The sequence below is a fragment of the Martes martes genome, assembly GCF_963455335.1.
Source record: "Martes martes genome assembly, chromosome: 10".
NCBI classification, from domain to species: domain Eukaryota; kingdom Metazoa; phylum Chordata; class Mammalia; order Carnivora; family Mustelidae; genus Martes; species Martes martes.
The window spans coordinates 73,696,309-73,710,706 of NC_137898.1; the positions used below are offsets into that span (position 1 = coordinate 73,696,309).

General features: G+C 34.7%; 1 protein-coding gene across 1 annotated transcript in view; it reads right to left on the reverse strand.

Annotated features, from left to right (window-relative positions):
- Positions 1–14,398, reverse strand: part of NOX4 (NADPH oxidase 4) — a 161,155-nt gene that overhangs the window by 2,972 nt on the left and 143,785 nt on the right. Inside the window, exons 17-18 of the mRNA XM_080816132.1 lie at positions 11,169–11,237; positions 9,643–9,743 (exon numbers count right to left, since the gene is read on the reverse strand). Coding sequence (XP_080672258.1) covers positions 9,643–9,743; positions 11,169–11,237 — 170 coding nt within the window. The remainder of the gene's footprint in view (positions 1–9,642; positions 9,744–11,168; positions 11,238–14,398) is intronic.

Sequence of the window (14,398 nt, forward strand, 5' to 3'; positions counted from 1 at the left end):
TATCTGAGAATAAGTGGTGCTGAAAAAAACCCAGTAAATCCATTTAAATGGGTACCAAGATTTTGTAATAAATATTTAAAAAATGGGTTTACTGTAACTTTCTACCTTGAAGAATGAAACAAAGAACTACAAAAATAGAACTTTCACTTGCGGCTGTGGAGTAGCAGGGACTAGACTTACCCTCATGCACTGAAAAACTAGGGGGAAAAAACCCAATATAAGGAATAAGTATTTTCAGATACTGGACAGTAGGTAGAAAGAACAGTGATTCCTAAGAAAAAGAGAAAAAACCAAGGTGAGAAAACCAGTTGCTGGCAACTGTCTTTGCTTACGGCCTGGAGGCAATCTATGGCCTGCAGCACAGAGAAACTCAAGCCGAGGCTGGGATTCTCATTGAGCTGAAGAGACAAAAGAATGGACTTCCTGGACAACAAAGTGGCTGGAATTTGTGGAAGAGAAGAGAGATCCACCGAAGGAAGCTCTATCCTCAAGTCTTTGGCTGAGCACTGATGCGCTCCTGTGTGAGAGGAAACTACGTGAATCTGGATAAAGAACTAGCAGGGAGAAGTAAGGCAAACAATTCTGAGTTGACACAAGGTTGTGAATAATTCATATTCCCACAAGCCAGAACGGAAAGATCTCCTTATCATACGTGGGCAATGGGTAGCGCTCTAGAAAGTTATCACCTTACTTGCAAGAGGCAGGATGGATGTTGGTAAAATTAGCCTTAGACTGAAGGTGCTCTGGATCTATACCCAGAAAGATCAAACTGAACCCAAGTCACAAAACTTCATGCCAGAAACAAGTCCAACAGTATTGAAAAGAGATGGGAATCTGGCATTTAACATCTAAACTCCACAATGTATAGTACTCCACGAGAAATCACAAAGAATTTTATAAACCGAAAGTAGGAGTGTTATGGGCTGAATTATGTCCCCTCAAAATTCGTTATGGTGAAAAATCAAACCGCCAGTACTTCAGAATATAGCTGTATTTGGAGATGAAAGTTTTAAAGATCTGATTAAGTTAAAATAAGGCTTTAGAGTAGATCCTATTCTAATCTGACTAATGTCTTTATAAGAGAAAATTGGATACAAAGAGAGACATGAGAGAATGCAAATGATTAGAAAAAAAGATCATATGAAGAGGCAGCAAAGAAGGTCATCATCTGCAAGGCAAGGAGGGCGGTCTCAGAAGAAATCAACCCTGCTGGCGTATTGATATTAGTCTTCCAGCCTGTAGGGCTTTGAGAAAATGTCTGCTGTTTAATCCACTCAGTCTGTGGGATTTTGGTATGGAAGCAAGTCCTAGCCAACTAATACAGGGAGAAGAAAGATCAGTCAACAGAAACAGGCCCGGCATGACAAAAATGATGGACTTATCAAACGTTTCATTGAAACAGTGATGAGAAACATGTTTCATTATATTCAAAGGAAAGCATCACCATGATGAGAAGAGGAAAAGAAGATTTTTAAAAGGTCTAAGTGGAAATTCTAGTGATTAATGGGATATTTAAGATCATGAATATTCTGATGGGTTAACAGACAAATAGGCACTGGAGAAAGTAAACTTAGAGGCCTGGGGCTACAATCTATCCAAAAGGACCACAGAGAGAACAAAAATTAGGGGAAAAGATGAACAGAGGCTCAGTGACCTGTGGCACAATATCAACTATTCGAACATAGATGTAATTGTAGTCCCAACATGAGAGACGACAAAGGGAAAGAGAAAAAAAAAAAACACTTAAAAAATAGTTGCCAATTTTCCCCCAAATTTGATGAAAACAAATACATAGATCCAAGGATCTAATGAACCCCAAGGAGAATACACACAAAGAAAACCATGCAAGTCAATATAATAAAACGAATCATGGAACTCTACATCGAAAACTAATGATGTACTGTATGGTGACTAACATAACATAATTTTAAACATTTTTAAAAACAAATAAAATAAATAAAACTGAAAACCAGTGACAAAGAGAAAAATATAAAAATAGCCAGAGGAGGCAAAAAGACATACTACAAATAAACACAAGATGAAAGACGGAGCTCTTGTGAAAAACTATGCATGTAGGGGGGTAGGAAGTTGGGCGAGCCTAGTAGTGGCTCTTATGGAGGGCACATACTGCATGGAGCACTGGGTGTGGAGCATAAACAATGAATTCTGGTACTCTGAAAAGAAATTTAAAAAAAAAACAACAACTATGCATGTCAGGAGGCAATTAAGCAACATCTTCAAAATGCTGAAAGACAAGAGAAAATTCATCTATTCCATACCAAGCAAATTCTACACTAAACACAAATAACTTCCAAAACTAAGCATGGAATACAAGGTTTTCGAACAAAAAGGGAGAGAATTCATCACCAGCAAACCAGTACTATCAAGTATATTAAAGAAAATTCTTCAGGAAGGACAATGAAATGAGATGAAAATTTGAATCTACCCAGAGGAATGAAAAGCACAAAAATGGTAAGTAGTGTGAATAAATATAATGTGTATTTTGTCTAATTTTTAATCTCTTGGAAATATAATTGATGCCTGAAAGAAATGTACTAACAATGCATCATGGAGTTTAGAGTATATGAAAAAGAAAGATGGATAAGAACAACAGCCAAAGATATGCAGAGGGAATGGAAGTACAGAAAGTGGTATGTTATTATTTGGAGTTCACTGTGATAAGCCAATGATGTACACTCTAAACCTAGAACAATGTTCCTCTGATTTTTGCTTCATCAGAATTATTTGAGGGACTTCACAGACTATAGACCAGCTGGTCCACAGACCATCCCTAGAGCTTCTGACACTGGAGATCTTGGATAGAGCTTAAGAATTCGCTTTTCTAACTAGTTCCAGGTGATGCTGGTCCAAGGAATGAAATTTGGGAGGTAATGCCTTAAAGAAATCACTAAAAGCAAACAGACAAAGAGAGAAGTATGGCTAATAGGTCAATATAGGAGAAAAAAAATGGAGTCATAAATGTACTCAATCCAAAAGAAGGTAGATGAAGAAAGAAAGAAAGAAAAAGAACAAATGAGATAAAAAGAAAGCAAGAGTAAACTGTTGGATTTAAACCTAATCAAAGGGAGCCAAGAATACTCAATGAGGAAAAAAAAAAATCTCTTCAATAAATGGTGCTGTAAAAACCGGGTATTTATATGCCTAAGAATGAAACTGGACCCTTATTTTATACTACTCACAAAAATTTACTTGAAAAGAATTTAAGACTTAAATGTAAGATCTGAAACTATCAAACTTCTAGAAGAAAACACAGGGAAAAACTCCTCGACATTACTCTTGGCATTAATTTCATGGATATGATACCAGAAGTATAAGCAATAAAGCAGAAATAAACATGTGGGACTGTACCAAATTAAAAACCTTCTGTACAGCGTAAGAAATGATCAACAAAATGAAAAGACAGCCTATGGAATGGGAAAAAAATATTTGCAGTCTACACACCTGATAAGAGGCTAATATCCAAAATATATAGGAAATAATACAACAAAATAGCAAAAAAAGACAAGAAAAAAGAAGAAAAATAATAAAATAATAGTAATTGAATTAAAAAATGGGCAAATCCTGAATAGAAATTCAAGCTATTTTCAAAATAGCCAAAAGGCACCTGCCAAGATGTTCAATATCACTAATCTTCAGGGAAATGTAAATGAAAACCACAATGGGATAACATCTCACACCTGTTAGAAAGCCTATTATCCAAAAGATAAAGAGGCAACTGTTGCCAAGAATGTGGAGGAAGGAGAAACCTTGTGCACTACTGTGGGAATGTAAATTGGTGCAGCCACTGTGGATAACGGTAAGGAGATTTCTCAAAAAATTATAAATAGAAGTACCATATTATCCAGCAGTCCCTCTTGTAGGTATACATCCAAAGGAAATGAAATCATTATCTCAAAATATATCTGTACCTCCATGTTAATTGCAGCTTTATTTATAGTAGCCAAGACACAGAAACAACCTCAGTGTCCATCAATGGCTAAATGGATAAAGAAATCATGATGTGATACACATATATATTTATATCACACACAAACAGAGCAGTATTATTCAGCCATACAAAAGAAGGAACTCCTGCCATTTACAACAACATAATTGGAACTTGAAGGCACTGTGCTGATACAAATCAGACAAAGAAAGACAAATACTCTATGAGCTCAGCTATATGTGGAATCTAAAAAATAAATAAATAAATACCGCCCGCCCCCGCCCCCGCCCCGACCAAAACCCAAACTCATTGAAATAGAGAGCCAGTTGGTGGTTACCAGGACCAGGTGGGAGAGGTAGAGAATGGGTGAAGGTTGACAAAGAATTATAGACTTCTAGTCATAAGAAGAATAAGTTCTGGGAATGTAACATACAGTGTGGTAACTATAGTTAAAAATACCGTGTTGTATACCTGAATGGTGCTAAGAAAGTAGATCTTAAAAGTTTTCTTCACACACACACACACACACACATTGTAGTCACGTGAGGTGATGGCTGTGTTGATTAATCTTCTTGTGGTAGTCATTTTGCAATATATATATACATATATTAAATCATTACATTGTACATATTAAATTTACACAAAATTATGTGTTAATTATATCTCAATAAAGCTGGAAAAGTCCAACAATATTTTTACCCCATGAGATAATAAAATGTAATATATTTTGTAATGAATAAATATAATAAAATGCAATAATAATATATAATGGAATAGTTCAAACACTACAACTAAATCCTCTAACTAAAAAACTCCAATATACATGAAAAAAAAAACCAATAGGACTGTAAAGATATATAAATCTATAATTACAGCCAATGGTTTCAAAACTCTTCTCTCTGTAATTGACAGAACAAGTAGAAAATCAGTAAGTGTACTGAAGACCTGAATACCACTATCAAGCAATTGGAACAAATTCATATTTATAGTGTACTCTATCCCCGAACAATGGAATACAAATTCTTTTCAAGTGTGTGTGAAACATTCATCAAGACAGACCACATTCTGGGTAGTAAAACAATCTCAAATAAATTTTAAAGGATTGAAATCACAAAGAGTATATTTTCTCAACAGAACCCAAGTGAACTAGAAATCAAAGCCAAAAAGATATATGCAGAATCACCACATGTTTGGAAATTAAACAAAATACTTCTAAAATAACCAATGGGTCAGAGAAGAAATCATGTGGAAAATTTAAAAATATTTTGAAGTGCATAAAAATAAAAACATACCAACATTTGTGTGATGTAGCTAAAATGTTATGAGGGGAATTTATAGTATTGAACACTTTTCTTAGAAAAGAACAAGGGTTTGATATCAAAATATAGGGTTCTACCCAAAGAGACTAGCAAAATAAAACCTTATTAATCCCAAGGTAAAAAAGAAGAAAATAAAACAGAAGTGTGAAAATAAATTAAACTTAATAAAATTTAGATTAATATTAAAACCAGATCTAGATATGCTAGGTTACTTAAATTGAATAAAATTGAACCATTCCATTTATACCACCAAAAAACAAAGACAAACAAAAAACTTAATGTGGTTTCCATGAAAATGAGAAAGCACGGAGTCATTTTGTCTGTTTGTATACATTCTCCATCAACACTGCATTACAATAAGATACCATTACTTTCTTCATAGGGCAATTATAAAGTTAGCTTCTCAATTTTTACAGACTTCTTGAAGGCTCCTCTTAAATATTCCACAACAAAATTATTATTTTTAAAGAACCCATACATCATATATATTTTTTTTACATTTTACATTATATATATATTTACACTTTATTATTTTAAAGCACCCATATATTTTTTATATATATAGATAGATTTTACATATACATATATATATCATATATATATACTTTTTTTTACATTTATATTACACTCTCATAGAGTTCTGTGTAATTTGAGGAGTTCCCCAATGAGATCCTGTAACTTTTTCAAGATCTATACTTAATCTCTGCAATCCATTTGCACTAAATTTGCATTAGGTCCAACAATCACCCAGAGATTTACCTACAAAAACTTTGCTTTGCTGCTCTGGGTAGAGATACATGCTAAAGCAAAGAATGTTGTTTAGAGTCAGATGTTAGGAACTAGTTCCATAAGTGTTCAATATACTTGTGCATATTTTCCTATTACACCAATCTTTGTTTTTCCATGGAGATTTGTAAGCATGGGACCTTATAATAAGGGTTATTCACTCCTTGGAATACAAACCCAGAAGGTTTGAGTGACTTGACCCAGGGACACAGATCAAATGTTGGACAGCAAACCTAGGTATTCTTAATCTCTATTGCTTTTGAAACACCATGAGGCAGGAGAATGTAGACATGGTCTCAGGCATTTCACCTAATCCCAGAGTAATAGTTTTCTACTCCAAAGGCCACATAAAGTTAATCCTTTATTTCTCTTTCGAATAATGTATAAATTCGACTAATATATATGATATGATATATTTTTATTACAAATAATAGGAAAATGTACTTTGGTTTAGGTAATAAAAAAATTTCCTGTCATCTTATCAAATACTAAATATCTTATAAAGTAATATTTAGAATATCTTTTATGTTTTTGAAAAATTAGTTGTTAACACTTTTAGTATATTACAGTTAACATTCTGTTGTAATATATATAGTGAACATGATGGTTTCTTTCAACATCTCACTGTCCCCAAGAGGGACATGGTAACATAAAATTACTACTCTTTCTACTTGTGATCATGCTCTGTTGTAAATGAAGGACACTGAACTTTACAGCCAGGATTCATGTCTGAATTCTGACTCATTAACCATAGCTTGAGGTAAATCATCATTTTTTGGGGTCCTGTCTTCTTCACTTATAAAATAATGATGAAAGCAGGTGACTTCAAAAGCTCCTTCACCTTCCTTGATCATACCATTACATAATTCATTTTTTGAATTTAAAAAAGGCACATATGGAAGGAACCACCTCATACACATGTGTAAAGTAAATTGAATGCAAATTGATTCAGCATTTTAGTTTTGATAGGACAGTATCTAAATCAATTACTATGTATATCAATTACTCTTTGAGCCAGCAATTTCATTTCAAGGATCCTAACTTACTGCAATATTCCCACAAGAGCATGAGAAAGTGTGTGCAAAGAGAACTATCATAGCACTATTTGTAACAGTAAAGGACTGGAGGTAACCTAAATATCCCTAAGTAGGGTATGGTTCATGTTATCCATATTCTAGAATACTTTGGGGTAGAATCACGTGGAAATTATCCATGAACAACATATGAGTGTACCTGAAAAAGACTACACTGAAGAATTCTGTATTATAGATTCATGTAACTTTTTATTTTTCATTTTTTTCAATTTTTGTTTAAAAATTAAGGTTCATAATTTCAGTGTACAGATTTTAAATATGTATATGCATATATATACACACATATATATGAATATAGACTTTTAAAAGTATGTATGTGTGTCTCTACATACTCTTTCAGTAATTTATGTACTTAAGGTTAACCAAAATTTTACATCTAAAATAAGGAGTTCTGTTTAAATAGCATCTTTTTTCAAGTTAGTGAACCCTTAAGATGTTGATCTGTTCTTTTCCTAAATATGCCATGTAAAAATTTTTTTTTAAATAATGCATTTTAGGTGCCTGTCCAAAGCAAAAACACAAAGTGAAAGTGTTGTACAAAATGTCAACAGTAGATGGTGCACACTTGTTCTTCTTAAAGCAGCTTTGCTGTTTGAAGAAAATGAACCACCAACCAAATAAACATACAAAATCTAAGTCATGAACAGTTTAACAAATTAGAATTCTTAAGGCATAACCAAAGATATCAATAATCCCAATCTAATTTCTTATAAGTGATCTTCTCCTGTTTTAGAGTTTGGTTTTAGAATTGAGCAAAGACAATAGCAACAACAACAAAATTCCCAAGTTTTCATCAGCACACGATAAAAATTAATACAAGAATGCTTGTCAGAAGTCAGCTGAATATCATTAAAGAGAAAGGAGTCTATGGTACATTGCGAGACCCAGGTGAGTATGACAAGATTATCATGTCTTAGATGGAAGATACTGGAGAAAGATGAGAGAAGAATAACCAAGACTAGTGTGACTTTTTTTTAAGTCTACAGTTCACCTTTAACTAGGGCCTTAGTTACTACAAAGGACCTCTGTTTCCAAAGTAATGCTTCTCTCTTCAACCCAAAACTACTTCCTCAAGAGAAGGGAAGTGCAGAAATAGTTTCAAATATAACTACAACCTGACTTTCATGGGTAGCTATATTCCTTTATAAAATTTGCTCCTGGGGCTCCACACTATAATTCCTAAAACATAACCTCTGAAGATAGAGTCAAAGGACCATGATGATCAGTGATTCTTTCAATAAATCATACTCATCCAAGAAGTCATGAATTGAAGCTTTTTTAAAACTCTTTATCCAGTAAGATACTTCATTCATTTACAAATATCCTTTTTATATTTATAAAAATGTAGTTTTTAAATTATGAATTGACCAACTATATACTATGAATTATCATGATAAATCAACCTAGAAGAGCCATAGGGCCAAAGGGAATTTTCTAAAATTAAGTCTTCAATTTATCTACATTCTTACTGAAGAAGTATGTTTACCTAAGCAATAAAAATATGATTAGTTCAAATGTAAAAACACACTGAATTTTGATAAATTCTACATGTTGAAAGGACAGAAATACAAGTTCAAGTAGAAAAAATAATGTAAAATTTCCAACTGCTAATGAAAGCTTGTTTGTATATCTTTCCAATATAGGAGGTTGGTATCAAAAAAATTGATATTTCAATTCCAGTACGCATGTTTAAAGAGTTACATTAATTTCAAAATGTCAACACATGCAATGTGTTAGAAATTAGAGTTCTGTGACTATTTAAACTTTTGATGAAACTACTTCAATGCCAAATTTAAAATGTCTGAGTGGGTATATGGTTTTCAAATTGCTTTTAGAATTCTTACAGACCACTGCCCTGAACTACAAGTTTACAGAAGACAAAGGTGTTGGCTAGTCTGTGCCCTCAAGTGAACGCTCTCCTTCCACAGTCATCTCTTCAGATCACAGACACATATTCCATAATGTTAAGATTCTTCAGAGGATTATAGTTTCCAAGAAAAAAAAAATATGTTTGGAAATACTCCTGTTTTAGAGACTGCATAGTACAGCTAAAGGTTTTTAAAAATTTATTCATTCTCATAGAAAAGTTCAAAAATCTGATTTTTAAGTGCATTCATTGTTGGAACTGCTGGTAGAACTCCCTTATTTGTCAGTGTGATTTTGAAAAGGTTTTCCAGTGATCACTTGATACAGGATGTTGGAATGATTACCCATTTTAACATGGGTCTACAGAAATATGAAAGTCGGTAGTAGAGTTTCATTCATAAATACTTTAATAGACTATTTCAAAGCCAAATTCTAATGATTTGGCGTTCCAGATATGTGAGGCGGTCCCTCCCTTGCCTCCTCCTTTGCTAGTGATAATTGAGTGTTTAAGCGACTTTGTAATGTGTAAACCCATTACCCAATTCATCTTTAAAAACTACATGTAATGACTTGAGAATACTTTAATTTGATCATTAGTCACATGGCACATTTCCTGAACAACAGTACTTACCCTCTGTTACATTTTGCTATTTCATCAAACAGAAGTTTCCACCGAGGACGTCCAATAAAAAGTCTTGAATTCAGTGCTTGATATTTTTCTCCAATTATTTTCTGCCAAAAAGAAAGCACTATATTTTATATGACACAGAGCTGGACAAATAACTGACTTCTCTAACATCATTTCTACTGGTGCTCTGGTTTCCTACCAAATTGCTGTGATATCAAGAATATAAGTATAAAATGGCAAGCTATTAAGTACAGTCATTTCGAAGCATCATTTCCTTCCTCTTTTCCTTTAAAATCCATTAACTTCTTGAGTGCCATTATTACAAATGGCTGATTTTCCTAGACTTTAGTTCGTTGCTTCATTTTTAACAACCGCAGTGTTAAAGAATGCATTTTAATTGCCTACTCTCAAAACGGTGCTGCACATAAACTTTATTGAAGTGTTTTTGCACTGCGAATACAGTCATCATATTTGGCTCATTATATAAGTAAAATACTACAAACTGTCCTCATAAATTTGGGGAAATGATCCTAGACAAGACAGCCTAAGACAGAAGGGCTCCAAATCTTGGGTCTATCAACAAATAACTTCTAATGGACTGCTGTTTTCAGTAAACAGGAGATTAGATCTGGATTGGCAATAAAGGGTCAAAGGGAAGTGAGAAGAGAGGGAAAAGTGATCCCAGGCGGACAAACTGAGAACCAATGCAAAATAGGCTCCGAACCTTCATTACAGCCATACCATGAGGAAGAATGATATTGACTTGTTTCATGAGAATAGTAAAAGTGAATCTTTTTTTTTTTTAAACATACCAAGTAGGGTAGAAATCTGACTAGAAAAAACAGGGTTAGATTAGTTTTGAAGTAACTGACAAGCATTTGTACTTTGTATCCAAAGTATTCTAGAAAATGTATAATGGACAATACTAAAATATAACTCGTGAAAGCATCCGTGCCCAGACTGACACCCCTATGTAGTCCTTCACTGTCATCTGTAAACATCAGTTTCTTCATCTATAATATGGGGATATCACCAACATCTATCTCTTGGATCTGTTGGAATTACACAAGATAATAAGAAATGCTTAGCACAGTGTCTAGCACAGTTAATAAATAATGTGTGATGGCTATTACTACATTTTTAGGTTCCCTTGAAGAGAAGAAATAAGCTTAATTAGGTATGTCCTTATCTTGTCTCTCCACATAAAAACTCCCCTTGATGAACACAATCATGAGACTGTTTGCTTCTGGTCCAATCTCTAGAGGTAAAGAATTTAAGACAACAGTGAAAAGGAGAGAGATGAACTCAAAGGTCTGTACCAGCTTCCTGTGAGGAGGACAAATGAAAGGCATAACATGGTTGGCTTCAAGGACAGCCCATGGGTTTTCTGGACACACTCCAAAAGAGGCCTTCCTCTGGGAAACTTCTCTTCAAACCACCTGCAGAAATTTTCTTCCAGCACAGCCCCTACAGTAAATCTTGTATTATCAAGGGACTTGTTTAATTTATAAAAACATCCAACCACATACCTGTATCCCATCTGTTTGACTGAGGTATAACTGGATGTTGACATAGTCAGGTCTGTTCTCTTGCCAAAACTGAGAGGACATAAAAGTAAATAGACATGAGAATTCTCTCTGCAGACTCAGACTTTCTCCTCTTCTAACATACGTGATTCCACAATTTAAGATGTATCTGGTCTAATCACAGTCAACATTTACAAGCAATATACATGCCAGATTCTAGCGTTAATAACTGTGCCTCCTGGCATAATTAGCATAAGCAGCAGTAGTATAAGAGAAGAATTCTGTTATTGTTACAGATATAGAATCAAGCATGCTAAATACGACACCGATATTCCCCGAAATCCTTCCACATATCTCGTATTTTATTCCTGAATCCCTACATCATAGCCAAGAGTTCACTCATAAAGAGCATGATTTTCTTACAAAAACAACATCAACACACAGATAGTGATAAATAATATGCATGCTAGGAATCAAACCAAACAAAACAAACAAGACAAAAACGAAAGGCTCTGTCCCTGTTCCCGCCTTCCTCCTACTCAGCCCTGGTTTTCCTTGTACAGAACTGCATGAGGCAGGAAATACACCTGCCAAAGAAAAAAATAGTCTGGGGAAAAAATTCGTGAACACTTCAATACCTTGAAAAGTAAAATAAAAAAGATACCATCTAAAGAAAAATAAACTCAACAAAGAGGGTAAAAGGAAGGTTGTTGTCCCTGTATGCTTCCTTTTACCTTCTTCATTTTCATTTTAAAATAAACCTACTAGTAACTGACCTGACTCTGACTCCTGACTCCTGAAATCTATTCTTTTAAAAAAATTTTTGTACCTGAAACTAACATTGCACTGTATGTTGACTAACTGGAATTTAAATAAAAACTTAAATGACAAAAATATTTAAAAAATATAATTTTAAAAATATTGTTATTTGAAATATTTAAAAATAATTTTTAAGATAATTCTTTTATTCATAAAAGTATTCTTCCTAGGGCCGCCTTTCACGACCCTGAAATAAGGAGAAGTTAAAAGTTAAGGATCAGGCATCAAACGTGGAAGAAGAGAAGGAGGGGTATACAAGAACATGGTGGGCTCCTTCAGAACAGGTGTGGATCTGAGTGTCTGAGGTGACAGGACCAGCACTTCTTCAAAAGCCAAACCATTTCTTGAGCCTAAATCAGCATAGTGGGTTTGCTCGAGATGGAGTTTACTGCAGCAAGAAGATCGCTGATTTAAAGTACTATTTCTAAATAGTATAATGATGTTTAAAGCACCATTATCTATAATAGCCAAATTATGGAAACAGCCCAAGTGTCCATTGACTGATGAATAGATAAAGATGTGATACACACACACACACACACACACACACACACACACACTCACCATACATTATACACACATGCAATGGAATACTACTTGGCCATTTGAAATGAATGAAATCTTGCCATTTGCAATGACGCGGATGGAACTAGAGAGTTTATGCTAAGTAAAGTCAGTCAGTCAGGGAAAGACAAATACCATATGATTTCACTCATATGTGGAATTTAAGAGACAAAACAAATGAGCAAACGGGAAAAAAGAGAGAGGGAGACCAACTAAGACTCTTAGCTCCAGGGAACATGCTGATGGTTAGCATGGACATGGGCACTGGAATGGGTGAAATAGGTGATGGGGATGAAGGAGGGCACTTGTGATGAGCACTGGGTGATGTATGGAAGTGCTACATCAGCTCTCTGGAACACCTTACAGCACTTGGCAGGTAACTGACTTGTTTCTATCGCCACCATTGTCTGGCCCTAGGACTTCTAAGGAGTTACTGATTCATCTAGGCCTCTGTTTCTTCATCAGGTTAGTGACAGATAGGGTTGAACGTCATCATTACCCAGGTCTCTTTTCAGATGTGAAATAATACATTTTCTGATAGGTGGAAACTCTGAATATAAAATCCCAATAAAAACATATTTTACTTTAAGAGTGATGTGATGATTCTCAGCTCCCATAATATTCTTAAAATAAAATCATTAGTTATATCCCATCAAATGGTTGCTTCAAGTTATATCCAAATGCTAAATTCATTTTTAGGCCATTTCTGAAATGAATCAGAGTTTATGAGTTTTAACTGTGAAGAAATAGAAACTTCTACATGCAAGTAAAGAATAGCACCTCACAAAACACATGGCTTGTGTTGATTCTTGTCTTAAATGTCTACCAGGATGCTGTTCTGAGATCGGTCCTGTGACTCCTGCATCGATAACTGTGTTTGGTGTCTACGGCCCCAAGGAAGAACTATGCAAATTTGGATAATGTTTTTTAATGATTTCAATGTCTCCACTTTAACTTACCCATTACTGAAGACAATAATATCTACTAAAGGCACAATGTTCTCTAAATAAAGGAACAGTGAGAAAATAGACATGTGGATCAACACAATCTCACAAATAGATTAGGATTGTAGGATCATGCACAAATATTATGTTTTTCAATTTTATTTATCCTGCCTGTACTCCTCCTTATTTTTCTCCCAAATAAAAAATAACAGAATGTGAGTCCTGGAAAGAATTTTACAGATCACTAATAGGAATCATAGCAATCATTTGTTAAATGCCTTCAAAATGATAGATACTTTAGGTATGTTAGAGCTGAGTCTCACATCAGGTTTCAAGTGCTGTTAGCCTCCTTTACAGATTGAAAACATAAATTGGGTTTATAAAGGTTAAGTGATTTACCCAAGGACTCACAGTTCATATAAGGTAGAACCACTGTTCCATTGTAAGTGACAGACTCCGAATGCCTGATGGAGCCCTGATCCTTCATTTTGACTTTCCCAATATGACTTACAGAGGTAAAGTGACTCGAAGTAAGTCACACCATTGATATTGGCAGAGCTGGTACCAGACCACCTGACACCTGGCCCTGCACACTTCCATCACCAGGTTGGACAATCTGGCCAAGCAAGATCCACCTCAGATCCACTTTTATCACCACTGCAGACAGCCTGACACCAAGACAGAGGAACTGGGGCAACCAAGATAGCTTTGTCCGAGGCATTCTAGAATGATGTGAAAGAACTCACAGCTGGAACAAGATTGAAAGACTATATTTTCATCTGGTTTTCAAAAACACTTTCAGCTGCTCTTACACAGACTGTATGTAAAGTCCCTATGCTTTATTGCTTTTGCTTTCTCTCTCTCTCTCTCTCTTTCTCTCTCTCTCACACACACACACACACACCC